This window comes from Notothenia rossii (assembly GCF_949606895.1).
Source record: "Notothenia rossii genome assembly, chromosome: 8".
In the NCBI taxonomy this organism is placed as follows: domain Eukaryota; kingdom Metazoa; phylum Chordata; class Actinopteri; order Perciformes; family Nototheniidae; genus Notothenia; species Notothenia rossii.
The window spans coordinates 9,626,897-9,654,710 of NC_136906.1; the positions used below are offsets into that span (position 1 = coordinate 9,626,897).

Below are 27,814 nucleotides of genomic sequence, written 5' to 3' on the forward strand. Positions count from 1 at the left end.
TATCTTTGCTGCAACGTTATTAACCTCTGCAGCAGCCAGGGATAAAGCAAATAAACAATGTGGCTTTGTTTTCAGGGTGAGCTAATTGTTGGCGCACAAATAGCATTGAAATGTCTTGGAAAAATAATGCGGCAGTGCACTTTTATCCACTACTCGTTAGCAAATCACCTTTCAGTCAATTGTTTGACTGACAGACAATACTGTCTAAGTAAGGTCTACTTACTTTGTGTTTCTAAAGCTTTCAATCAAATCTCGTGGCCTTCCTCGAGGTTGAGGAGTTGTTGTTTCCATCAGCAATTTGATTAGCTCAAAGGCAGCCATTGCTTTTCGACATTGGACCACCTGAGTTTTGATATAAAGCAGCTCTGTAACAGACAGGTGTCCTGGGTGAAGAAGTCATAGCTTTCGGCGCAGGTGGACGAAACTTTGCTTCAGGTACATTTGGGATTCTCTTCATGCATTCACCCAAATTGTGTTTGGTACACTGTGGCCATCTAGTGTATCGTTTCAGTATTGCATCCGCGCATCCGTTCAGTTTGAGCCTAGCAGGAACCCGTAAGGAGGAGCAAACGTCGCCCTAGCAACGGGAAGGGTTTGGATCATGGTTTGGATCAGTAACTAGCAGAACATTTCTTCCTAACTGGGCTGATTCATAAAGAAAAGAAGCCTACATATTTACAGTTTACTACCTGAAGCCGTGATGGCTGCAATCAACCCGTCAGTGTTTCTTCTGACGGTGAACGGACAAATTGAGGGAGCAAACGTAAGTCTAACTTCTAATTGTTAGCCTAGCCTAGCAGCTATTTTCAACCAGAATTAGCATTAGCAACGCTTGCCTTCCACCTGAATGTGTCTAAATTATTAGTTTGAATGCCATTAAAGTGTATTTTGTTATGTTATATTTCAGTTTCCAGAGTATGACAACTTGTACTGCAAATATTGTTTTGTGTACGGCCACGACTGGGCTCCTACTTCGGTGAGTAGTATGCTAACAACAGTAACTTTATGTGAGTAAAGATTATGGTCGGCATCAAAACAAATACTCTACATCAGAATCAGAATTCCTTTATAAGATGTATTACATTTACATCGTTACAGCAAGAGACACTAATGGTTGTATACTGTATGTATATATTGCAAAGTGTTATATTCGTTAACTTTAACATAATAACACTGGTAAACAATGTATTAAATGTCTGCATATGGAAGCTCTTCTCTGAAGCAACAAGTAAAAGAGAAACTGGTTAAGTCCTGAATTGAGAATTGGTAGTAAAGACACTATTATTACCATGGAGTGAAACACAGTCACTGTGAACAATGTCAAAATGTTAGGACAATATATAACTTGTTTTCACGTGCATTCAATTTAAAAAAAAAAAAAAAAGTATAGCATGGTTTATCAGGTATTATCATCTTAAGTCTGTTTCTTTGTTTCTTTGTAGGGGTTGGAGGAAGGCATAACTCAAATAACATGTAAAGGCAGTCAGTCTTCACACAAATTAATATGGAACTTCCCATTGGAGACGACGTTTAAGAGCACAAACCCCACTGGATGTGAGCATCACACACACACACGCACACCACACCGTTTTTAGCATTGTCCTTATTCGCACATTCATAATCATCTCTTAGTTCCAATAACCGCCCTTTATGAATCATAATACATAGACAATGAAAAATGACCAGACTTCATTTTTCATTTCCCAGGGCCTCAGCTGGTGGTGAGCGTGTACGGTCCAGATGTGTTTGGCAACGATGTGGTCAGAGGCTACGGAGCAACACACATCCCATTCACTCCTGGACAGTAAGTATTACATTTAAATACATCCAAGTATGTATGTAAAAATGTGCACATTGTACTACACTATATAACATGTATTACTATGAATAAAGTTTCAAATGAATACGTTGTTTTCCTGTTTTCTAGGCACACACGAACCATCCCCATGTTTGTTCCTGAGCCCACGTGGAGACTTCAGAAGTTCACGAGGTGCGATCATGTGTTCAGCTTCTGTGTTAGCAGCTGTGGTGCTGCAGCTGATGAGTATTTCCCACCGGGAGAAGCAGCTGAAATCTCAGCATTAGCAAATATTGACTGCTCCGGGTGATACAGTCTCAGTAGTCGACGTCAGTAGGTATTGTTTGCCAGCTGCTGTTATCAGTGTGTATGGAAAGAATTACACACAACGGTGATCACAGTCACTTTGACACATAACACAGTACTCTCAGATTAGAAGGACCTTTAGCAACATTAGGAGCATATTTAGTGTTTCCTTTAATCTGGGAAAGGGTTCAAATATATGCATGTGGTGCTTTTTTTAAAAACCTTTTTTGTTGATCTTAACATCACATGTAAATGAACTCATCACTCCCTGTCTGCCAGAGATGACTTTTAATAGGAGTGATCGTTTTTAACATGTGTTTCCTCTCTTGTTCAGCTGGCTGATGGGACGACGACCTGAGTACACAGACCCCAAAGTAGTGGCCCAGGGAGAAGGCAGAGAAGGTTTGTTCCGCATTTTATGTTATTATGTTTTACATTGTTAACAGGGACATGCTACTGGTTCACACCCTCTAACGGAAAAGCATTATAAACACATTAATAACAAAAACGGTGTTTAAAAAAATAAATAAATAAGCAAACTCCTGACATTTCTAAAACAAGTCACGGCCCGTCCACACTACAGCTTCGACAGCTTCAAAAACGGTTTCCAACGCGTCTGCCCATTCACTTTGAATGGAGTGACGTCACGTTGCCTCGCTTTTCGCCGAACTGAATTGTGGGTAGCAGAGCGGAGCTTTCCTGGCGTTTCAGGCTGCAAAAGTTGAGCAATGTTCAACTTTTGAAGCTTCTGAAGCTTTCGATGGAAGTGTCAGCCAATCAAATCATATGCCAGTACAAGCTCTAGCCAATCAAACCGCTGCTTGTGTGCCGCTGCTTGTATAAAAAATATATTTGTTTATATTTCTTTCTTTTTTGTGTTGCAGTTACTCGGGTCCGTTCCCAAGGCTTCGTCACGGTCTCCTTTCACATCATTACTAAAGATATGAGGAAACTGGGTTACGACACAGGACCGTCAAACGCTGCCAACACACCGTCTGCCACATCCAGCTGGTCCACAGAGGAGCAGCCGTACAGCACGCAGTAACACCAGAGACTGCTTTACACACTCACTTTTCAATTTTATGAAACACAAGTCGACTGGTTTACTTCCTCAGTGAGCATGGGAAACCACAACACTGCAATGCCACTGTTACCTTAAAGCGGCAAGAAGGCAGAGGGCGACTCTGATCACATGACACACGTTTTTTTTTAGGGAAAATTAAATTATTTGTTAAAGATTTTATTACATGTTTTCAAGTATAAATAGTTTTAGATAATGTTTTGAATTTTTCTGTTTTACAGTTTTTTACTTTTTTAAATAAATGGATTTTACTCTGAATTGTTTGTGTTTGAATGTATCGAACTAAGGCTGCACAATTAATACAAATTATATTTAGATGGCAGTATGGACTACTGTAGTATCAAAAGTGCAGCAGACGCAGTATTTGGTAAAGGCTAAATCTGTGAAAATGTTGAGCGTGTCTTTTTGTAAAATGTTATTTTATTGAGTGCGTGAGGGCTTGAATACACGACTACGTTTAAGTGTGTTCGTTGATGTCAGCTTTAGTAAGAATAGTTTATTCAGGACATAAGTGTCTTTCTACCACTTTTTTTGACAAAATTCCCCATTTCAGACATTTCTGATAAGCAGCTTTTAAAAATTGGCAATACTTTAGAAAAAAAATTATTTATCTAAATTACAAAATGAACCTGGTTGATTATGAAATCACAGTAAACTCAATATTTGGTAAAGGCAAAACATGTAAAAACATTCTGAATGAAGTATCGTGTTGCTGACCATTAGGCCTACACTATTCGATAGTTACTACAAATATATGTGATTTGTAAACATCCTCTTAAAAAAAGAATACACCAAGATCATTCTAATATATATTTTAATGATATTTTGAATAATGTTTCTCAAATTATTATTATTCTCTCGCCTATATCACAAATCATATAAAAAGTCAATATAATCAAAACTTATGTTTTCCAAATCGTCCAGGCCTATAGTGAGCATATTGTGGCATACAGCATCGCAGTTGAATGGACATTGGTTTTAGAAACACAAGCACACAGAGACGGTTACAGAGCGGAAGTGATACACATTTTATTTTTGAACCAATGCAGCTACAGATGTCCTCATCCGACAGGGTGCGGTCTGCTGCGTTCGTTTGTTTAGATGCCGTTAAAATACCACGGTGACTTTTTTTCCTACAAAAACCCATTACACAGGATAATAAGGTATACAGAGGAACAGTATGTTACAATAGTACAAATGATAAATTATATTATACAGTTATAATGCCAACAGGTCGAGCACGTATCCGATAAAAAAAAAAAAAAAAAGCAGCAGCCTGCTCCCAGTACTATGAGAAAGGGTAAATAGACAGACATGGAAAAGATTAAAGGAAGCTGTTTATGCATATAAAGACAGGTTGGTTAGTCCTCTTGATAAAAGCATAGTGAATACATAGTAACACGCAGAGGAGCTCGCTACACACAGGCCACATGTAGCCATGAGTCCAAAAGTCTTCAGCTGCAGTGACCGTTAGGGAGTGTTGAATTTGTTCATTACAATAAATGTTATTTAGTTTTTCAATGCATCCATAACAACTTTTTTTCCCACTATCGCTAAAGGTCAGGCCGCAGTGAAATCAAGGCCAGTGAGAAAGTGACGGCTAGAATATCATTTCAAGACTTTATTAGCAAATCTAACCTTTGCAAAACACATCAAGTCTTCTTTTGTTTTTTTTAATCCATGTCCAATTTTTGCATATATTTAGATTTAAAATGTTCTGCTGGTCGGCAAGTAAGTGTCACACCCATTCATTCAGGACCCCCAAGCATTAATCACCCTCAGCATTCCCAAAATCATACACACGGTTGGAGCTGCCCCTCCTTTTGCCTGAGAGAAATAAAGGTCTGTGTTTTAGTGGAAGGGTCCTGCGGTGTAGCTGTCATACCACAGCAGACCAGGTGAGGGCGGCAACGCGCACCAGAAGAAGAAAAGCAAATACACCCCTTCCAGACAAGTAACATTGGCAGTGATAACAGAACTGAAGAGGAGAGGGACCTAAGGAGAGGAAGGGTCTGCACATCAGGCTCAATTCATTTACCAGCCCACTTTAACAGTAACACTTTTTGTTTTACACAAACTCCTTAACAAATAGCTCTAATATATAAAAAAAAAAAAAAAAAATCATAACAATGGATCCATAAACAGAGAAAAAAAAATGTCAGTGAAGTGTGACCCTACTGTTCAATCTACTCAAAGTGCGACACCCTCAGAAAATCACAGTCGCTATGACTTTGGTAACAGTTGTGCTTCTAAGAGAAGAGAATGACATAGCCTACCCATAGGGTGAAAAGAAACGACATGACAGAAAAGAATAAAGACATGAAGAGAGTGAAGATGATACGATGCTTAGCTAGTACACAGCTCCGAAACTCTGAAAGGCTTGGCTATGGATTTACATAAAAAAAAAAAAAAAAGTAAATAACGACAAAAGAAAATTAACATCTGCTTGTTTACATGACATGACGCTCTGTTGTTTTGCTGTGTGTGTGTGTGTGTGTGTGTGTGTGTGTCCAGCAGGTAATGTTCTTGCAGAGCTTAGCCGCTGTAAATCCACTGATGTAAAACTGTTTTCATGATGCAGTGTTAAACCCATAGCTATCTTTGCAACCGTTGCATGGAAACACTCCTTGATATATATGGTTGCGCACACACACACATTCATAATCACACACACACACTTAAGGCTGCCGATGTCTATATTTCCCCCCACCCCCCTTTTGACTTAAACTTCAGAAACTATCTTAAACTTGCTCATAAAAAGTACACTTGGAAGCTATCTCTCATGCAGACTTCACTCACACACTCTCTCACACAACCCATCCTCTTCCCTTTGACCCTAGTAACGACTAAAAAAAAAAAAAAAAAAAAAACTGTCCCATGATGCCCCACTGCATCTTTTATGTTCAAATGGCAAAACACTGATGCCATCACAGTTAATGTCTTTTTCTCTAAAACACACAGTTGGTGGGGGAGGGGGGGGGGGTCGGTTAGTGACAAATTCATCAATAATATCCGAGCATCAACAGTACAAACAAAAAGTAACATTTCATAATCTTTTCAACCCCTTTTCACCTCCTTTGATAAGTGTTCATTGTTAATCCCGGGACACCGAGAGGTCAAAGTTCACATGGAGGTTTGGGGGGGAGGGGGATAAAAGGTCCAAGTTGACAGGAAGTGACCAGACGAGACTTGGGACTGAGTGGTACCGCGAGCCGAGGCAGTGTGTCGGCCTCCCTTAGCTAAGGTGTAACGGTGAGCCCAACAGTCGCAGACAGAAAGAAAAAAAAGAACAAATTGTGCAAAATCCCTGCTCACACACACACACACACACACACACACACACACACACACACACACACACACACACACACACACACACACACACACACACACACACACACACACACACACACACACACACACACACACACACACACACACACACACACACACACACACACACACACACACACACACACACACACACACACACACACACACACACAGGGCTTATAAAAGATTAGCTCTAGTGTAGAGATAAGATCCTGGCGTTAGTATGGGCAGACTCTCCTGTCACTCCACCACAGAAGAAGAAAAAAGGAGTCCTAGGGGAAGAAGGAGAGGAGACAAGTGAATAAAACCAGGACCGGGTGTGTGTGTGTGTGGGGGGGGGGGGACTGTCCCAACTCTGTAAACTGTAAACACCACTGCTACTCTGTAAGTCTGTAGACTGATGCAAACTGTTTGTGGTCATCAACATCAGCGTGGGATCAGTAATGGACACACAGGACTAGGCAGCTTGTAGCACTGAGACAAAGAGACGGAAAGGGGGGGGAGTGTGTTAAAGTGTGGGGGGGGGGGGGGGGGGGGGCTGGGACTAGGACCTGGCTAGGAGTTGGTTATAAAAGAGATAAATGAGATAAGACATCTCCTTGTTCATTTTTTTTAGCTTCTTAAGGAGCCAAAGTGGAAGAGAGAGAAAGAGAGAGAGGGGGTTGGTGGTCACCCCCTCACAAGAGGAATGGGTTGGTGGTCCCGGCCTGCTGCGACCCGGCCTGGGGGGGCATGCTCATCAGGGGCTGGGGCAAAGACATGGAGGCCTGCATCGCCGCGGGCAGCCCCCCGCGGGCCATGGTGATGGGCTGGGCGGACGCCGTGGGGACGGACATGGGGTCCCCCATCCCGAAGCTGGAGGGCATGGGGCTGACTCGCATCTGGTTGAGGGTGGGGGGCACCGGCTGGGTCACCTGGAAGGGGTTGGCGTGGGCTGCTTGGGCGAGAGCTGGAGCAGCGACGCCTGAAGAGAGGGAGAAGAGAAAAGAACGGATGTTAAGAAACCAGAGCAAATAGTTTTAAAGCATAGTTGGAAACATTGACGTCCAGATTCCACAACGTCTGAATGCTGTGCCGCTTTTTAACTTGTTTGAAGAGACCCTGTTATGATTCAGGGCGTTACCCTTTCCTGTAGTGTTAAATAGGTTTTTGTGCATGTAAATCAGGGGTAGGGAACCTTTTTCCTCTCAAGGGCCATTTCAATTTTTACAACATCCTTCGAGGGCCGTACAAATGATTGAACTCAACGTCTGCTTAAAAAACTAAAATCAAAGCCCATTCAAGAAGCAACGTGTTAATCCAGATATTTGACCATGACCCGCGGATTCATGCACAGAAAGATAGGGACACAAGATGTGTGCAAATGTATTTAGTTTCATATCCATGTGGACATGATTTAAGTGGGGGGGTTTGGGGGCATGCATCACCAGGAAGATTTTGTTTTAAATGTTGAAGTTAAAAGCATCAATCTGCTTCACTTTGAGAGCAACATGAAGAGATCTATGGATACATCTCTCAACACCCATATGAAACAGAACTGTAAGCAGATTTTTTTCTTTATGGATATTTTACAAATCACTTCCCTTTTAAACTGTATTCTTGTTTATTAATAACAACTTTTTTACTGTCATATTAGTATTGTATAACTGTTTACTTTATTCTCTTATCTTTCTATAACTATAATGATCATATAAAGATGTGCCTTTACCTCACTGGTTGGAGAAAAAGCTTCTTATATTCGTTAGCATAGCTAGCTAACCAGATGCTAATAACAACAGAGTTATTAACTGTATGATCAGTATGACAGATGAACAGATCGCCATTGGGCTTTCAACTAAAGACACAGCCACGCAAAAACTGCGGCATGTGTACAGCTCCTTATGGGTATTACAATTTGTGAAGTCCCGGACCGGAGCCGCGTTCTGGTGCTCTCCGTTAGAACTACACTCCTGTCAGACGAGACATATACCACGTGATGACACGTTAGGCTCGTGTTGTGTTCAAGGACCCTGAACTTGGCCAGGAAAAACAAGCTTGTTTAATTATTTTGTGGTCTAGATTTCTTGAAGTTTTTTCTTTTTTGCGTGTTTATAAATTACCCCGAGGGCCGTACCAAATGGTCTCGCGGGCCGTATACGGCCGGGAGGTTCCCCACCCCTGATGTAAATGGTCTGCAAAGGAGTTTCCCTCCCTGCCCGAGACGCCTCCATTGGACTCCTTGTTTAATTCAGTAACATAATGACATCACTATGTAACACTTGCAGTTCTATTGGCTAGCGCCACAACATGGGATTTTTTTTAATGGCGATGAGAAAATATAATAATATGATCAAAGCTTTATTTGAAAACCTCAAATTAAAAGTAAACTCAAATGTTTTGGATTTAATAGAACTAAATGTTGATCTTTCTGTTACTTCAAAAATATTAATCAAACAATATACAATGATTATTTTAGACTACTGCCATTTTATGAATCCTTTTTCTCTTGGAGTTTCCTGCTCGCTAGGGCAGGGGTCGATGAGTCAGCATTAAATTGTGCAGGTGGGTGTGTCTGTCTGCCTGCGCGTGCGCGTGTGTGTGTGTGTGTCCATGTCTCCTGGCTTACTGACTACACTTCCTGGATTGCACTAATTTTGCTTAAGGAATACGACAGTTTTGAGAACAACTCCCCCCACCTGCTGAAGCTAAGAAGGGGTTGATGACGGGCGCCGGCTGGGCTGGTTTGGTCACCAGAGAGTCCAGGTTGACCAGGGCAGCGTTGGGACCCAGGAAGGACTCGGGGGTCTTCCTGGTTGGATTTGTGGAGCCGGACATAGACATGGAGGAGGGGAGGGGGTCGAAGAGGTCCAGACTGCTGCTGCTCGCCAGGCTGGCCTGGGAGGGGAGAGAGGAAGCTACGCCCCCGTTGCCTGGAGGAAAACAGAGGAAGGGTTGTATTTCATTGATGATAAGCTGTGACGGGAATTCTCTGAGTCATCATGAAGACGGGAAGACACGATTTCTCATGTAAACTGCAGATACATTTAGAATTATATAACAAAGCCTATATGCCTATATAACATAAACCTTGATTTTGCTTGAATATGTAAAATATGTTTTTATATTTGTGAAACTGAACGGCTAGGTACACTGATTTGGCATTAAAACATGTCTTATTACATTTAGGGAACCAAAATGTCGATCTGAACCTAGATATCATCCTAATATCGTAAATCATGTCTTACTATGGTTTAAAAGCCGCTACAGGAAATGTAATTTTGTAAAAGTCCCTGCTTGATCAAGCTTTCTTATTATTATTTTCCTTTATTTGCTTTGTCATTTAAGACATTATAATGATTACTTTTTAAATGATCATTATGTAAATAATTTGTGAAAGCATTAAAGGTCAAAATCCTGACAATATCAGCGTATTTGATCAAACATTCATGATATTGAATTTTCTGAATATCGCCCTGCCCTAAATATATGTATTTTTCCTTTTTGTGCTGCCTTGTACAACTCCAATCCGAGCTTTTACTTACACCAAACACAGAATCTACTTGAGCACTCACAATTACCGTGAAATAAAATAGAACTGATGCAATTCAATGATCAGAAGATGCGTTTAAAATAGGCCATCAGAGGCAGACAGCGGGGTTTATGCAGCAGCAGTCAGACAGCAGCGGAGACACTCGTTGATGCACATGAACACACAAAGTCAGAGGCAACGAACACAAGAGGACATTTCAAAGAGGATAGCTGTCTTCTTAAAAAACTCAAATGTAGTAGTAGCCAAACAAAGGCTCATAATACAAATCAGACAGGGGTGTGTGTATAAACTTAATACTGTAGATTTCAGAGCTGCTACATTGAAGTGTGTGTCCCAAGCCCCCAGGAAGGGCGCCGGACTCTGAGGAAAATATTCGTTGTGGCCAAACGGCGGTACTGCACTTCCGTATCAGTCGCTGGACCCGGAAATACTTTTTCCCATTGACTAACTAACATTGGGAAAGAGACGTCTGTAAATCGTTGGATAACTTTTTTTAAACTAATTAAACTACCGAGTATGAACATGTGTATAGCCCTTATTAAAAACATTCAGTCTTCAAGTAGTAAAATGTGCTAATAACGTTATTCTGAGAGCATTATGAACGCCGCCTAACCCACGGGACCGCGCTGCCCGGCACGTTCATGTGACGTGTTGAGTACCACATGAGTTTTACCTTTACCCATGGATGCACAAAAAGAACGGATTATATGAATACTTTCGTGACGTTTCGCTCTCTCAAAAGTTGGGCCATTTTGTCTTAATGTGCCAATGATCAACGCTCATAGGAATGAACGAGGCCCCGCCTCCCACGCTGTATCCAGTTCTTATTATACATCCATGGTGTGTCCTCTGTACACCGTGGGATGACTTCTTCTGGGAAAAGTTTGACCTTGAGTCTATCAGTAAAGTGTTTGTGTTGAGCTATAGCAAAACTCCAATGTCACCCTCCAACACCAAGAGATTGACAAACCACATGAGATAACACTCAAGACCTGGGCCAAACTGTTCACAGCCCCCCCCCCCCCCGCTCACACACACCAGCCTGGACGTTCATGGGTTTGATTAAAATTGGAAAATGTATTCAACAGATTTAAAAAGGGGATTCTATGAACTGGATGGCACAGGTCTAACAAAGTATTTAGAGATAAACACAGCAACGTTTAAATCACACCGTACCAGAGATATGGGACCCAGAGGTGGAAGGTAACTTAGTACATTTACTCTAGTATTGTACTTCGGTGCAAATTTGAAGTAATTTACTTCTCCGCTACAATTTAGGAGGAGATGTATTTACTTTTTACTCTACATTTTTTCTTTACAGCTTTTTTGTTTGGTTTTTAATATGAAAATAAATCTTGTAATGCATTAAATAAGCCAATTTCTTAAAACAGGAACAGCTTAGTTAATTCATCAAATCAGCCAAATAACACATTTAGGTAATTTTCCAAAAGTAATTATTGGGGTGTTTTTCATATATATATATTTTGATTTCTCTGCTTTTATTTTTAACACATTAATAACTACATATCGCTAATTATACTTACTTTTACGTAATCAACATTTCCAATGCAAGACTTTTCGAGTATTTGTACAGTGTTGTATTAGTACTTTTACTTGTGTAAAGGATCTAAATACTTCTTCCACCTCGGATGGGACCAGACCAGAGCAAACAGCAGGCTTCCATCATTTTGATACAAATCCCTGCAGCTTTGATAGTACTCGCAGTGGAGACATCATCAGCTGTTTAAAGAATACAAGATGTCACTCTGTGTTTGCTCTGGTCTGGTGGTATTTACATACAAAGACAAGACGTGTGTGTATGTGTGTGCCCCCGCAGAGACGTGGTGTCTGCAGAGGGGCTTCAGAGGAAACGCAACACAGACACCGTGGCATTAGAGAGACGAGGACAAGGGTGAGTACCAGTGGGGACAGAGGCGGAAGAGCGCAGGCTGTCAAACTCTGAGAAGTCCTCTTTAGACGTACCGTTGGATGCATTGTACAGGTCAAAGCTACCTGGAAGGGGACAACGCACAGACACACACACACACACACACACACACACACACACACACACACACACACACACACAAACCAACAGCGCACACACACACACACACAGATGGAAACACAAAACAAGTAGGAATGAGCTTGGATAATTGGGAAACTAAAATAGAACAATGAACACAATAAGGCAGAAAAACATGCAGATGTACATTTGTAACGCAATTTCGTTAGTTGCATGCTAGCTATTTATTTATATGACATGTTTTTTGGAATGGAGAGAACTCAGAGAGAGAGAGAGAGAGAAACTATTTTCCCGGTGGTCACCTGTAATGGAGTTCTTGGGTCGGGTGGCGGAGCTCCATGGGTCGGCGGCAGGAGCGGAGTTAGCCGCCCAGGGATCGCTGCTCTTCATGGGGGGGACAGAGGGAGTCGCCCCCCATGGGTCCACTGGAGCTGCTGGCTTAGGTGAAGACCCTGCGGAGTGGGAGGGGAAGAGGAGGAAGAGGAGGAAGGAGGTCAAATGAGTCGTTTCATGCAGGTTCTGGTGGTAATGTATTTATATTCATCCCGTTTAATATTCTCTACAAGGAATAACTTCTTGAAAGTTTCAACATCAATAACACAAAAAGGTGATTACGCCATACAAACAAAATAACAGGGGGATAATTAGACGGTACAAATGTGACCAAATAATGAAAACAATGAGTCATCAAAAATAATTAAAGATGTTTTATTAACATGGATAAGGCTGAAATAACTAATTGTAATTATTTTAACTAATATTGCAATTGCGATATTGGAGGGAAGGACCATTTCCAGGGCTCGACATTAAGGACTACCCGATGGCCCGGGGCCATCTAGTATTTAGCTCGGGCCATGAAGCCTCACCTGCTGGTTGCCCGATCGGGCAATCTATTATGCCAGTATCATGCAGCTTGCGGATCCAGTAATGAGTGACCCGACAGTGAAACTAAACATATCTATAACTAGTTACGGTAGTTTGAGAGGTGATTAAAATAGCTACGTGTGATATTCTAACCTTAAGTGTTTGTTTTGTTCCGCTCAACGCTGCATGTGATCATGCAGAGCTGCGTATCGACTCGTCAGCAGCAGCTGATCTCTCTCTCCCGTCAGATTAGACTTCACTCGCGTTTATGTCCACATCGATCAGATCCAGCTAGTTTTAGCTAATGATATGACTACCTGCTTATTAAAAGACACTGTGACCTAAACAATAAGTGTCGCTATGCAACTGGGTGAGGCCACAAAGTATAGCGCAGCATTATGCATTTGTTTACATGCCCACCGGAACCCCGAGGCATTACCAACAGATCAACGCACAATCAACCCATACAGCACATCTCTTTCTCCACATTACGTGTTACACATTAGAATTGACTACTCTTGTCTGTCACATACTCTTCTTGTCTGTCACATAAGTGGCGCAACTGAAGCGGTATTGTGCTAAAGGGAAATTATTTTGACCGGACATTTTGACCGAAGAGATTTAGATTTGCTTGCTAACGGGAACTCTGACGTCGCCATTGTGTGTGGTTCGCGGATGCACTCGGCTGCTCGGGTCTGCTCGGTCAGCTTCTGGATGAGGAGGCATTCCTTCGACCGACTTACAGTAGATAACATTACAAACATTTTTAACAGGGGCCATAATAGCGTAAATAATGTTTGTTTTGGCATTTACAACTGAATGTAATGTTTTCTACTTTTTTACATCTGGGAAGGCATTTGCCTTCATCAGATGGAAAGTGTCTTGACCAACAACTTAAGTATTTATTATAGCTATGCAGGGCATGCAAGCGAGCAAACACAAACAAGTGAAATGAAGAATACAATTGAAATTGTAATATTGTGCTGGTTCATCTTATAATTCAGTCTAGAGAATGCACCCGACAGCATCTAAGACCTGCAAAAATCTAAATGTTCTAGGGGGAGGCCCCCCAAACCCTTCGTGCGTCATTTCGTCCGCGCGCATTTTTCAGGGCAATCTCTATTGGGCTCAGGGCCATCTGTAAATTAGCTTAGATGGCCCACAGGGCCATCTCCCAAAATCCTTAATGTCATGCACTGATTTCTGAAAAACTATTCACATTAATACATCTTTTGAATTTAGTGTGTAAGCCAGAACTTCTATGCAAGACCCAAAAATACATTTTAAATAGTTTTCCTTTACACATAAAAGGTGTTAGCTACTGCCTATGTAACTGCATGAGCAGACTTCTAAGTATTTTAAAAGGATCAGTCAGGGAATAGGGAAGAATACATGTTTCTTCATTTTATCTTCAACATTAACCTATGCAGCCCCCCCACTACAGCGCGGAGCTCGCTTTAAGCGTGCCGAGCCGTGCGCGGCCCGTTTTTGGTTGCGTTTCCACTTAGCGTAGTACTGGCTAGCGGGTACTATTTCACAATTTTCTGGCCCCATAAAATCGAGGTTCTTTCCGGGCCAACAACCGGGCTGAGTCGGGCTGAGTTTGCTAAACTAGAGAGAGAATCGCTGGCAGGGGGGCTACAACTACAACAAGATGAACATATTTGACCGTGATTTAATTGTAATACAGGTTTCAAAATGATGCCGAAATAACAACATACTGATACCGGATAGTAAAAACCATGAATTAATGCTTTGACAAGTCTGCAGACAGACGGCAGGAGAAAAACCTTTTTAAATCCTTTAATCGTTTTCTGAATGGAGACCGGCTAAGCTAACGTTGTAAATGCTCCAACCGTCCACACTCACAACAACGGCCTACAGACATAAATAAAGCAGCGACTGTATTCTCCATGACACAGACAGTCTGTGGTTTGTACTTGTTTAACTCTTGTCTAGTTTCTGAACAGATATGAGGAGCTGTGAGCTCTGAGGGCTAACAGCTGATTGGTTATCTGGGGCTCTCGTTGAAGATGACGTCACGGCTCCGCCTACAGTGCGTTACTATAGATACTACCCCAGTTCCTAAACTGTAATGGAAATGCGCCATAAAGTGAGCCAGTTCTAACAAGGCCTAACGAGGCCCACCCATGCTGAGCGACGCCGTGTAGTGGAAATGCGCCATAAATCTTCCTCTAACACCACCCCCCCCCCTCCTCCTCCTCTCTGTGCAGTATAGCTGCTGAGCCAGTGGAGCAGCATTCCTATTTCACAAAGACTCACAGTGCTTTGAGCTGCAGGTGGACAGCAGAGACACCACACACAGAAACACACACTACACACCCAAACTAATCAACAAGGACAGTCAGTGTGTTAGACATAATCTGATGTGACTGTTTCTAAAGAAGAGTGTGTGTACCATAAGTCTTCCAGGGGTCTTCTGGTGCGGCGGCGGCCCTGGCTCCGGCTGTGGCCCCTGCGCCCCAGGGGTCAGCGGTGGCACCGGGCTCAGGGACGACCATCAGATCCAACAAAGACGATTGTGGCTGGAGAGAGAGACGGAGAAAGTGAGCAGGAAACAAAACAAGAATGCAGACAAAGGAGGGGGAAATGGGAGCATTTGAGATGAAAAGGGATAAGATAGGGTAGAAAAACATTCCAGCTGAAGACCATCTGTTGGTCGGCCATTATCCTGTTCAAACATGATGACGGTGGTCGCATCGTTATGTGCCGAGATAAAACATGAGCCGCACTTTAGCCAGTTGCTACTCAGGCAGAATAACGATGAGTAAACTGGAGAGTGTGCTGCCAGTTTTCACTACGGCTCAGGAAGCAGCAGAAAAATACCTTTAATGAGCAGCGTCATGATAACGGAACAACAGAGTCACTTTAGTTTCCGTGTGTGCGTGCATGTTACCTCTTTCTTCCTTTTGGCCAGTTTGCCCGAATCAGGCCCTCCTTTCTTACTCTCCTCCAAGGCCATCTGTAGTCTCAGGTCGTCCCCTCTGCGTATGCGATCCTCCTGAGCACAGTTAGTATAATCAGCACAGGAGCAACTTTTTTTTTAAACTAAAAACACAGAATGGTCTCAATATTTTTGACCTATTTATCCAAATACAAGTTCATGATAAAGGAAAAGTGCCATTTAGCTGGTGGTGCAATATGCTTCTGAAGATTACAGTTTATTGACCAAGAAAAAACTAGTTTATTGAAAAAAATATGCATTGGCAATGTACGTGCTTTACAGGGTTACATAGAGGTTTTAATGTGTTTTTGCAGAACGATGCAGACAATTTTTACTGAACGTATTTCAACTTCTTGTTTGACTTTTTTCATCATTAATTTATGTATACCTGCTCGGCAGCCTCTCTGCTCATGGCCAGAGCCAGTTGCAGCTGCAACTCCTCCTCTCCGCTGGTCTGAGGTCTGGCCTGCTCCAGCTCTGAACCCGCGTTGGGAGATGTGGCTAAAACACACATTGAGAAGACATGTTAGCATCACTGCTACACTGACCCCATCACATAGCCGTGTACGTACTATAATTGGGCTTAACAATGAAAGTCTGTGTGTTAATACTGAAAAACTTCCCCCAAAAAGACATGTCGTAATAATTACAATAATAACTAGTTGTCTATTCGAGCAAGTTGTATTTAAATGACATGTGTGCTGTATGCAGAATATATAGAAAGTACAGTGTGTGTGTTGGAGGCATTCAGTGACCCTTAAGGGATGATAGGTCCACCCAGCTTATTGGATTAGATTAGAGCCCCCCACACACACACACACACACACACACACACACACACACACACACACACACACACACACACACACACACACACACACACACACACACACACACACACACACACACACACACACACACACACACACACACACACACACACACACACACACACACACACACACACACACACACACACACACACACACACACACACACACACACACACACACACACACACACACACACACACACACACACACACACATTTTCTTTATTGAAAATGGACCATGTGTCTTCTCATTTGGAAAGAGTTACTTTGCTGTTTCCGTGGGAACCATGATGTGGGAGGTTATGACAAGAAATGAAACCGTATGGAAATTATATATTACTATTACTATCCAGAATGATCACGTTTACCATGTAATATGCATAGAATTTCAAGACAGACAAACGATATGATGTACTTCTGATTTATCAGTTCTGAAAATTACAGATTCTTTCAGTTCTGTCTGTCGGTGTTCACTAAACCTATGCTTTCTTGGCCATAATTAATGTTTTGTATGCAACTGTTCATATACAAAGCCATTGTATCCACTACTTAGCATATGCATTGGGAAGAAATGCCCTGTGCAGATTAGTCGGTGGCAATTTTTGGCCAGACGGTTCCTAACTTAGATTATACACGTTGCTCCTTTACTTCTGTCAACCAATCTCGTCCTCTCTGCTCTGAAAACAGAGACCAGTCATGACATGCCTGCTGCTGCTAATGTGGACACTCCCAAACATACTCACTCAATACTCATCACACCATGTTGATCTTTTGTATAATGTTACATCCGTTACAGATTCTGAAAGCAAACGGTTGGAAAAAAGATGTAAAGAAAGAAGCTTTAGTGTAGAGACAAAACAACAACACTGACACAGATATGACTTAGGGAAACGATGATGGTGAGTTTCACTACAACCAACTTTAAAACCTCTTTGGCAAACATCCTCCGGTCCTATCAGGAAGCAGACGTCACATCAGAACTTTTCTATTATTAAAACCGTGTAGATTTACCGTAACAAGTGTTTCCATGATGAGTAAATGGTACCAATCATTTCTTCTTAAAAAGAACGTTCCTTGAACAGTTAAAAGGTTTTCCATTCTTTGAAAGCTGTTTCAAACTTAAAATCTAATTATTCGGAGGTATGCCCCGAAAGAAAAGTGGAGCCACAGCTGCCAAATAATAAAATCCTTAATTCCAGAGCTTCAGTTTAGAAGCGACAACAGTTCCTGTTTACTAACACAGCTTTGTGTCACGATCAGAGGTGAAGATCTAAAGACTCCAGAAGTCCTTTTACTCTCACCAACATGGATGATCCTCCATGATGGCAGAGATGGAACGGTTTCTGGTAAAGATGTCCCGATCCGATCACGTGATCGGGGATCGGAGCCGATCACGTGATTTTCAAAAGATCGGAATCGGGAGAGAAAAAAATCGAGGATCGGGATTTTTTTTTTTTTTTTAAATACTTTTTTTTAAATTTTGTATTCAATGTTACAAAACAAAAATGACCATGTTCAAGTCTTAAAGTCATCCTGAGGCCTTAGTTTTGGTTTCAAATTACACAACATCATGTATGTGTTGCTTCTTTGGGGCTTGTTTTCATAGACCTGGTTGCTTATTTCGCTCAAATCTGGCAACAGAGTGGGCGCAGTGTCTAATTGTAGCAGTAAGCTAACGAGTACTGAAAGCTTTATTTTGTTTTGATCCAATGCTGCACAACTGAACTGATCCAATGCTGCTGTGAAAAAAAGAAGCTATATCCATGTTGGATAGAATATCCAATTTAAATAAAAAAATAACCTTAAGGGACAACTTGAATGCTTTTTTTTCTCTTAATGCATTGCATAAAGATCGGATCGGGAAAAATCGGTATCGGCAAATTGTCAAAATCAAATGATCGGAATCGGATCGGGAGCAAAAAAAAGTGATCGGGACATCTCTAGTTTCTGGGTCGCGTGAGGATAGAGGACACAAGGATAAACTAGCTTAATAAAAAAACACTTCTTGTCTCCTCTCCTGACTCCTGGGCTCACTAACTAGCTCCTTTCAGGCCCGATTGTTCCGTAGTCCCATGTCTCCCAAGCTCTATCTCCAGGCTGTGTATCTCTTGGGAAATTGATCAGAAGAACGAAGGGTAAAGGTGTGTTATGTTAGCTGGTGGGACTTGAGCCATTGCCTCAACTTCAGCTACATATCTGCCTTAAATAGACAGGGACCACAGTGGCACTAAAGCCTAAATAGAAAGACAATGTGACCCTGCAATTGATGTATATGCTTTATCTAAACCATTAAAAAACAGACGGAGAGAAAGTGTGTACAATGCCATTTAGCAGCATCAAGTGCATTTATTCTACGATGTTCAGACATTTGCCAATATCTTCCATCTACATGTTTGATATTCTTCTATCAATAGGATCGCTTTTAGTCTCTCAAAAACAACTGCAAGGCAAAAGAAGACCTAAACAACAGTTTTCAAACACTAATGCTAAAGAAAGACCGAACTGCCAACACAATAAAAGGACAGGAGCGAGTCAGAAAGACAAATAAACAAACCTCAAGTCCAACTAAAGCACAACAGTTTGCCCACCACTGTGGGAATGGACCATATAAGGATAATCACAATTTCTTTGCATTCCTCACGGAAAAAGCTGAGCCTGCGAGCAGAAACAGGCATTTTGAAAAAGCTACTCTCCTAGGTCTACTGTTTCCTACTCTAGTGTGTGTTAGCTGTTAGTTCCAGTAACAACTTATCTATCATTTCAATTTTCTGCGTGTTATGGTTTATCTGTGGGCTTTCTTTTTTTTCCGTTTTAATTGATTGAAATCTCCAATATCAACGTAAGAGCTTTTGCCTCTTCGGGGGGTGCCGACACTTAACCATACACTTTATCGTTTACTTTCTCCGTCTTTATATGTAGATATTACTTTTTCTCCGTTAATCTCCGTCATGTTGTTTCCATAGCAACAACAACTTCCTGTCAACTGCGCTAACTCTCATTCAAAAATGAAAACATGTCCATACAAAATAGGAAGCCAAGCCAAATTACACTTAAGACATATACAACTGCAATGAAAATAGCAAACACAATGCAATATCCTTTTCAATTTCAAAGAACAGAAATTGGATTATATACATTAACAAATAACTATAAAACGTAAATACTGTGGAATAACAAAATTAATGCCGTGAATAAACCGAAAAACACGTGTTGAAGCGCGGGCCGAATATTTGGATATTCGCTGCTGATTACTACCGAATATCCGGAGCCCGAAATATGGTATTCGGGACAACCCTACTAACTACCACAACATCTGCCACACCCAGCCTCTTGTCTCCTTAGATATAGAATGAGGTTGCTGCTTGGAACCTGGTGATTGGGGCGGCTTCCTAAATGTAGATTTTTAGGAAGGAAGAATGCTGTATGTAAAGGAAGGGGATCACCAGTCAGAAGAATGAGGAACAACTAAAGAGGAATGAATGACATTTTTTCTTTTTTAAAATAAAACTCCTTTGTGTACAGTTTGGTGTTCCACAGAGAACATACTTGGAGCCCTGGAGCTTTTACTCAGATAAGACGACATATAGAAACAGCACTTCATCAAGCGTGTTCACTTGGATTAGGTGAACTGCTTGAACTCATAATGGGATTTAAAAGCAATTAACCATATTAGCTTGTGTACTGAGGTGAAAGGGAGTCATTGAACTATAAACAAAAGAACAGAAGTGAAACCTGCCTTTATCTTTGGCTCATTAACCTCAGGGAAACTACAGTCTAAATAAATATGTGCTTAGTCGTTGGCACACAAGCACACATTGGCACTAACGCGGTGTAATCACATCATTGTAAATCAGAACAATTACATTTATTGGAGCAAGCCAGCTCCAACTTTTTTAGATTCTTTGGGGTCACGGGGGTTATGCTAGGTAAACACCAACAGTCCCACTTGCATGGCAGTTCATTCACACACTGTCTGGACAACAATACTTAAAACATTTCAGCTGGAATGCCAAAAATCCCCCCTGAAAACGCCCACAGCGACAGGCCAGCCTCACCCCTATTGGCCCGGCTCTCCTTCAGTTCTCTCAACTAATGACTCAGCTGCCTGAGCTTCTGTCTCTGAGCCCCACGCTCAAACATAACGCACATGCAGGAATATGGGCCAGAGTAAAAGATGAACACACACTCAATGCAACACGTAGAATCCAAGAACACACACACCGCCATCCTGCTGTGCACAAAGGACTAGGGGTCAGAGGATGAAAAGGAAAAGGGGCCAAGGTTCACTCTTTCATTTCATCTTCTCCATTCTTCCCCTCTGTCCCGCTCTAAGTTACCCCACTTCCTGCCTGGGATTTCTGTTTCTTTTCAACTCTACGCCTCTCTCCCTCCATCTTCCTTTCAAACCATTTGAAAACGGCTTCTATTATCTGTTAGAATGAGCTATTGGAAACAAGAAATATAGTAGAAATGCAAGTAAAGAAACCCTTCCAGAGTGGGAGGGAGGAATTATGGAATATTAAAGATATCAGACGAATGGATATATCATGCAACGGAGCAGAAGAGTGCATATGTAGAAAATGAACCACGTTACGGCTGCACGATATATGGTGTCGTGACGATAATCGCGGTATGCGCGATATTGACATCGCAGGACGTGCGATATTAAGTGATGAAATGAACTCAAACACGTCATGTTACAATTATTTTGCTGCTTGCTACAAAAGGAAAAGTTGCGCGGCTCTCATGTCAGGGGCACTTGAGTGAGTGACATGCAGGCTCTGCATGCACAGCAAACCAGCAATCACAACCTTTGTTGATCAGATCACAGCAGGATAACCGAGCTAGCTCAGCTCGTTGCTCTGATAACTTAAGATCCAGAAGTCCCTGACTAAAATCCTTCATCCGGTTAAATATTGTACAAAAAAATACCAATTGTATAGCATTAAAGTTCAAGAAAGGATGGTTTCCAAAAAAAACTGTCTTTTCTTCAATTCTTGTATTTTTTCATATCGCAATATATATGCAAACGAGAAGAAAATATCGCAATGTCAATTTTTTCCGATATCGTGAAGCCCGAAACCACGTCATTAAAAAAAAACACACATTTATTTCTATTTCCCTCTTATTTTTCAAAGGTCAGCCAAATCAGGTTCCAATAACTTCTCTCTTTTCAGCGAGTGTATCTTAGTCTAACAAGAGATGCAAATATTGCACTGTCTGTCACTGTGTGTTTCAAAATCTCTCCCTCTCCGTGTCTCTGGAGGAGTGAGAGTATCAGAGAAAAGAGGAGCAGATTCCTCTGTCGTGTGGATGATAGAGACTGGAGGGGGTGAACTCTGTTTCCTCTTCCGTGTGTGTGTGTGTGTGTGTGTGTGTGTGTGTGTGTGTGTGTGTGTGTGTGTGTGTGTGTGTGTGTGTGTGTGTGTGTGTGTGTGTGTGTGTGTGTGTGTGTGTGTGTGTGTGTGTGTGTGTGTGAGAGAGAGAGAGAGAGTGTGAATGTGAGTGAATGCTGAGGAATGCAGCCCGACTGCGGAACTGTGAGCCAGAACAGGGGGAGGGGCAGGTTTCAGGATGTAGGCCAAAGTTTCACCAACTGGGACGCACAATACAGTATAATGGAATATTTGGTATCATATGTGCTTCTTACACAGATGAAACGAGCCGTGTGTGTGTGTGTAGCCTCTGTGGCGACTATAACGCAATACTCACAGCCATGGTAGGAGGCAGGTGAGCCCTCCGACCTGCCGTACTCTTCGCTGTAGGAGGTGGAGAGGTTAGGCTGAGACGAGCCTCGGCCAAAACCCATCTGACTGCTCCCTGTGGACACCTGGGCCATGCGCTCTTTGGTCTTCAAAGCCTGAGACCTAGTAGGACAACAAATAAAACACAGTATCAGCTACTGAACAACAATCTTGTTTTAACTAAGATTCTTATAATCCTTCGTGTGACGTCCAAAAAGACAACGTAAGCATAAGGTATTAAAAGAAAAGGGGAAATAGTCTTTCGAAATGGAAATGTGCACGAGTGAGACGAAGTCTATTTCTTAAACAGCCATGAGAATCAGGGTTTTAAATAGTTCCCAATTCAAAAATGGCAAGCCAAAATCATTCATTAGAATTAAACATGCTGCCAAACAAATGGGGAATCAGGGAGGAATTTGGTTGGCTTTGGTAGTTTTCAGCACCAGAGCAGATATACAGTAAGAGTGAATAAATTATGTTGCTTGATAAAAATAAAAAAAGGACATTTTAGCCAATGGCTCCTCAGTAACTCTTTTTTAAGAGGCCATTTTAATTGGATGAGCACATGTGTAATTCAGAGTTGGAGAGGGTTGCTGTCACATCCACAAACCCACAGAATCGGGAGTACTTTTGTAAAAAAAAGTTGGGCACAGGCTTTTCCAATAGGACAGAATAACGCGGCATGATTACAGGCTTATCGCAAAAGTCAACCCCTAATATTTCGGAGTGTCTTACCTCTCTCCTTTGAGGCGCTCCTCGTCTTTGAGTAGGACCACCAGCTGCTTGCTCTTCTCCCTGACGTTGATGCCTTGGTCTTTGCCGTCTCTGTCGATAAACTGGAAGTCCTTTAGGGTCTGGATGGCGAAGATGTTCTCTTTGCACTGCAGCGCCACTCGCTCTGAGCCCGTCTTGATCAGATAGTCGAGCAGGGTGAGCGCCTTGTAGACGTGGCGCCAGTTCTTGCCGTGGTCGTTGAGCCGCTTCCAGATCATGCTCATGATCTCGCTGAAGGCGACCACGTTGTAGGTGAGGTCGGCGATCTCGGACATGAGCGAGGACGACGGGCCCCAGGGGTCGTTGGAGGTGGACTCTCGGACTTTCTTCTCTGCGTCCGAGTAGTTGTTCACCATGTTCTTCATCTGCCGGCGAATGGTGGAGCTCGGCATGGCGGCGGTGGAGATGGGACAAGTGGGAAGAAATAAAAACGTACACTCTCACACAGGAGAGAATCTATGACCCCAAAAATATTTTCGTAGAGAACACAGAGGGTGTATACGTGTTTGTGTGTGCTTCAGGTGAAGCTCAAGTTATGTGTCTGTGCGCCTGTGTCCTTTCTCAAGGCACGGCGGTGGCGTGTGCACGAAAGTCTTCTTGTGTACAGCGCTGCGTGTGTGTAGTGTATGTTTGTTTATGAGGCTTCGCCAGGCCAGTGCAGTGTTCCTGAGTCCTCCAGAGCAGCGTCTGTTAAAACCATCTCCACACACACAGTGCTGGCAGCACATGTGACCACGCCATCACCTGGAACAAATAGACAACAGGTTAGTGGAAGGAAAAAGACATTTGAGAAAGATAAGAGAGGTAAGAACAGAGGGAAATGGTGGACAAACTAAAGAGCAAACACTACAAAACTTCCTTATTATTATTATTATAAGTTGCACATTAACTGCTGACATTGTGTCTCTACAACTAAAACTTGATGTTGTATGCCAATAATATTATTAATCCAAATCCCTTAAATATTTGATTCAACCTACCTTTCTTAAGGAAATATAAGAGAAACAAATGTCTTAACAAGTGTTTTGATCAAAACTACGAAAATCTGGTACAGTCAGAGCTAATCAGTGACTTTCTTAAAAGATTATGAACAAAGAAATCGAAAATATCATTTGTATTTATACGAGCAGCTGTAGGGCCTTCCTTTTTGAAACTAGACCAAACAATGTTTCATGGTTTCACACTTTGATAAGCAATTTCCATGCCTCCTTCTTATTAACTGGGGCCAGGTGGTTTTTCCACTGTTGTAATCTCACTCGAGTTTACAGTAACCTGACTGAATTTCAAATTACAAGGCAGGGTGTTGAACATGAATAACATAAGAGCAGTCAGGTCTGTGTGGTGGTTAGGTTGCGTATTGGGTGGGCTTGGAGGGCAAGAAATAGGAGCAAAGATCGCAGGACACTCAAAGAAAACGAAAGACTGGTGGGAATAAAATCAAAGATCAATACGACGAAAAAAAACATAAGATAAATGTTTAAAGAGCATAAACAATAAAAAGAAAATACAACAATTGTCTCAAAAGATAATAATCAGGGGTGCACACAACTTTCTCAGTGGGGTACTCAGATGAGTACCTGGAGTCAGTGTTTGGTACTCCAACTTCTGGCTCCCCTCAAAGTCCTCTGTATCGCGAAATACTAAATACTAACTTGACGGGAAAACGTGCGGTCCTCCACGCAAACTCTAACGCATGCGTACGCACTAAGCACAACAACGGGAGAGACGAGACACTGCGACACCGTTGGCAGAAGGAAGAATGGAGAGAAATATGTGGAAATAATACCATAAATAAAATGTTACCTCTCATTTATCATATATGAAGAATTCATTTTCAAACATTGATTAAAGCCAATCTTAAAATGATTTAACAAACGCCTGTTTGAGACTCCTCAGTGCACACAAAAACATAACTGGGAGAAATAAATAAATACGGATATGTTATTTAAAACCACCTCGAATATGTTGTGTTAATGTTATGAAATGTTTTCTCATAAATGATGCGGTAAGTAGGAGGACAGAATTACATCTAAACTGACGCCGTTTTGCATTTCTATAGGTTGTACGAGCATGGTTTTATATATGTTTAATCGTGTTTTATGCCGTTTGCCAAGACTTGATAAGTCGCTCGTAAAACACAGGAGGTATGGAGCACCATATGTGGTAAATTGTACAGCTAATATATAACACAACATATTAGTTGTATTTCCTTTAACTGGTGGATATAGAGTTGCTGCGGAGGGGGGGGGTTGAGATGTACAGGTTGCAGTGGAGACGCTGCGAACAGCTGATCGACAGCTGGGACACAAACCACCAAATACCAAAACATAATTCAGATCCAGTCGTCATGACTCCACTCCGGAGGGATTCCCCGATCATTTCTTACAGTTTCTCATCAAGGGGGGTCTCCTGTCCCCGGTACAAACACACTGCCTGAGGAAGGCTATGTGTATTAGACTTTTTCGGACCACTTATTTATTTATTTTGGTGACGATCCGACCTCCATGCTGCTACTCTGGTTCAAACTGCATCCACCAAACAATATGATTTATCTCCACCTCCCCAAAATAACCAAAATCTGCCACGGTGTGAGATTTTTTTTTTTTTAGCTTTTCTGTCATCATTTCCTGCGATCTTCTCCATGCAGTCAGTCAAAATGAATGAATGAAAGGGCGTTTCTTTGACTATTTATAGGCAAATATGGGCGTTACGTGAAGACCGCAAAAACTGCACCGCATTTCGAGTCGGTTGTGATTTATAAAAGGGAAACCGGCGTAGGAAGTGCCATACGCACTTTCCTCGCCGGTACGCAATGTTTGGTGAATCAGAAAGTGGCGGAAAATGTATGGACTTATTTTTCGGATTTCTACTACGTAAGCAACCTTCCCACTTCAATCCTACGCACGGCGTTATAAATGAGCTGTTTTAGCGCAGTGCTGCTGTACAGACCGACGTTAACAGCAGCCTTGTCTGTGCACACGGAAACCGACTCTGTCGTCCGGTGATCTAACCGCCTTCTGGAAAAGCTTCACAAGTACGTCTGTAAGCAAATGCGCTTTGTGACACAAGTGACGGTACGCAATTCAGATTGTTGCCGCGCATGCGTACCTGCGTACCAGTTATGTGCACCCCTGATAATAATCAAATAATGTGGTGTGATTATTTTCTTACGATACTGCGAAGAATAACCTCAATAACAACATGGTTTGTTGTTGCCAGCTTTGTGGAAAATGTACCACTAAGTAGCTCAAAGTAAAAGCGAATTTTAGCAGAGCTGGAATCAATGTTTTCCTTATTTATAATTCTCAAGCAATTCAGTATTTAACCAGCCTTTATCGAGGCTCTTCCCCATAACGACAGTATTAACAGTCATTATGAGACACGCCAGAACACCGAGTGAGTAAAAATGTGTTTCCACCCTTTGGTGGGTGTCAGGAGAAATTAACCAATTGCAGTCAGATGAAGAATACACAAGTGACTCGTCAGTCCTGTTTCTATCAGATCAGCAGCACAGATACGAATCACTTCCAGACACTCACCAGTATGGAGAAATTGAAGCGATTCACAGCTGTGTGACCACCTACACATTTCATTTCCATAATGCAAACTCTCTAAAGCATGAAAAAGTCACTTACTGTGAAGTTATGAAACAAACATTTACCGTTCACGCAGCTTCTGTTTACCAAGAGGCGTGGCTTATGTTAACATGGTATGGTACGCTTGGACAGAACAGTTCATTCCAATGAGCAAGCATCTGTTTGGCTTGGTCATTCAGGCAGATTAGTATGTTGATAATGTCTATGAAAACAAGATGGTGCATTCTGTTTCACAGTGATGCTCTCGGGGTTTTTTTTGTTATAAAATCCGGCACAACTTTTTCCTCTCCTCAGTGCGGGCTGGCCCTCGCTCGGTGCATTTCCCTCTGCAGCGGTGCAGCCCGTCCAGCACTAGGTTGGCTCAGGAAGGCTGCAAATGAAGGTGGGTGGCAGGCCCAGTTGTGAGCATTGCACCTAAACGTACTAGCCGCCTTTTTCCCGTTGCTACTTCCATCCGAAGTGGACTGTCCTCAGTGCTTTCGGGGTGTGGTCAGAAGCCGGTCTAGCCGTCTTAAAACCCCGAACTCCGTCTCGTTCACCATGTGGGAGTGCCTTTTTTTTTTTTAATGCAGCTTAATCACGATTCATATCTACAACAGCTATTTGTTTATGATTACATTTTTAACCCCACAAAGTTGTTTACAAAAGCTCTTCATATATCTAGCGTCTTAACTTGGCTCTCAAGGTGCACTGGATGACGCATTGTGTAAATAATTGTTAACTAAATATTGAGGATAGTAAATGAATGTAAAACTGATTAGGATGTTTTGCCTAGCGTATTCTACACCCACTAGTGCCATAAAACATATTGTGACGCATTTACATCCTCTGACTGCGCCCTCACCAAATCCTTTTTTAAATGAATCCTTCTTTCTGAATAAGGATCTGTTTGTGACCACTGTTGCTCAGACTACCATCTAGACCCAAGATGACTTATCCTATTCAGTAATCTGATCCCCGCGCCAA

General features: G+C 42.1%; 2 protein-coding genes across 4 annotated transcripts in view; one reads left to right on the plus strand and one right to left on the minus strand.

The window, feature by feature from the left end:
• The first annotated feature begins 206 nt into the window (after positions 1-206).
• b9d1 (B9 protein domain 1) lies at positions 207-3,443 on the plus strand. Its single transcript, XM_079645568.1, has 7 exons — positions 207-763; positions 908-976; positions 1,443-1,554; positions 1,708-1,804; positions 1,928-1,990; positions 2,439-2,506; positions 2,989-3,443. Exons 1-7 carry the CDS (start codon positions 701-703, stop codon positions 3,147-3,149), a joined length of 633 nt encoding a protein of 210 aa, XP_079501694.1. The 5' UTR covers positions 207-700; the 3' UTR covers positions 3,150-3,443.
• Positions 3,444-4,189: 746 nt separating this feature from the next.
• Positions 4,190-27,814, minus strand: part of epn2 (epsin 2) — a 29,056-nt gene continuing 5,431 nt past the window's right edge. Inside the window, exons 2-10 of one of the 3 annotated variants that reach the window (XM_079642878.1) lie at positions 23,214-23,996; positions 22,447-22,601; positions 16,291-16,403; positions 15,855-15,959; positions 15,357-15,483; positions 12,376-12,525; positions 12,031-12,060; positions 9,194-9,427; positions 4,190-7,482 (exon numbers count right to left, since the gene is read on the minus strand). In XM_079642878.1, coding sequence (XP_079499004.1) covers positions 7,196-7,482; positions 9,194-9,427; positions 12,031-12,060; positions 12,376-12,525; positions 15,357-15,483; positions 15,855-15,959; positions 16,291-16,403; positions 22,447-22,601; positions 23,214-23,644 — 1,632 coding nt within the window. In that variant the 5' untranslated portion in view covers positions 23,645-23,996 and the 3' untranslated portion in view covers positions 4,190-7,195. Of the gene's footprint in view, positions 7,483-9,193; positions 9,428-11,967; positions 12,061-12,375; positions 12,526-15,356; positions 15,484-15,854; positions 15,960-16,290; positions 16,404-22,446; positions 22,602-23,213; positions 23,997-27,814 lie in introns of all 3 variants that reach the window. The other 2 variants (XM_079642877.1, XM_079642879.1) reach the window with 2 other exon arrangements.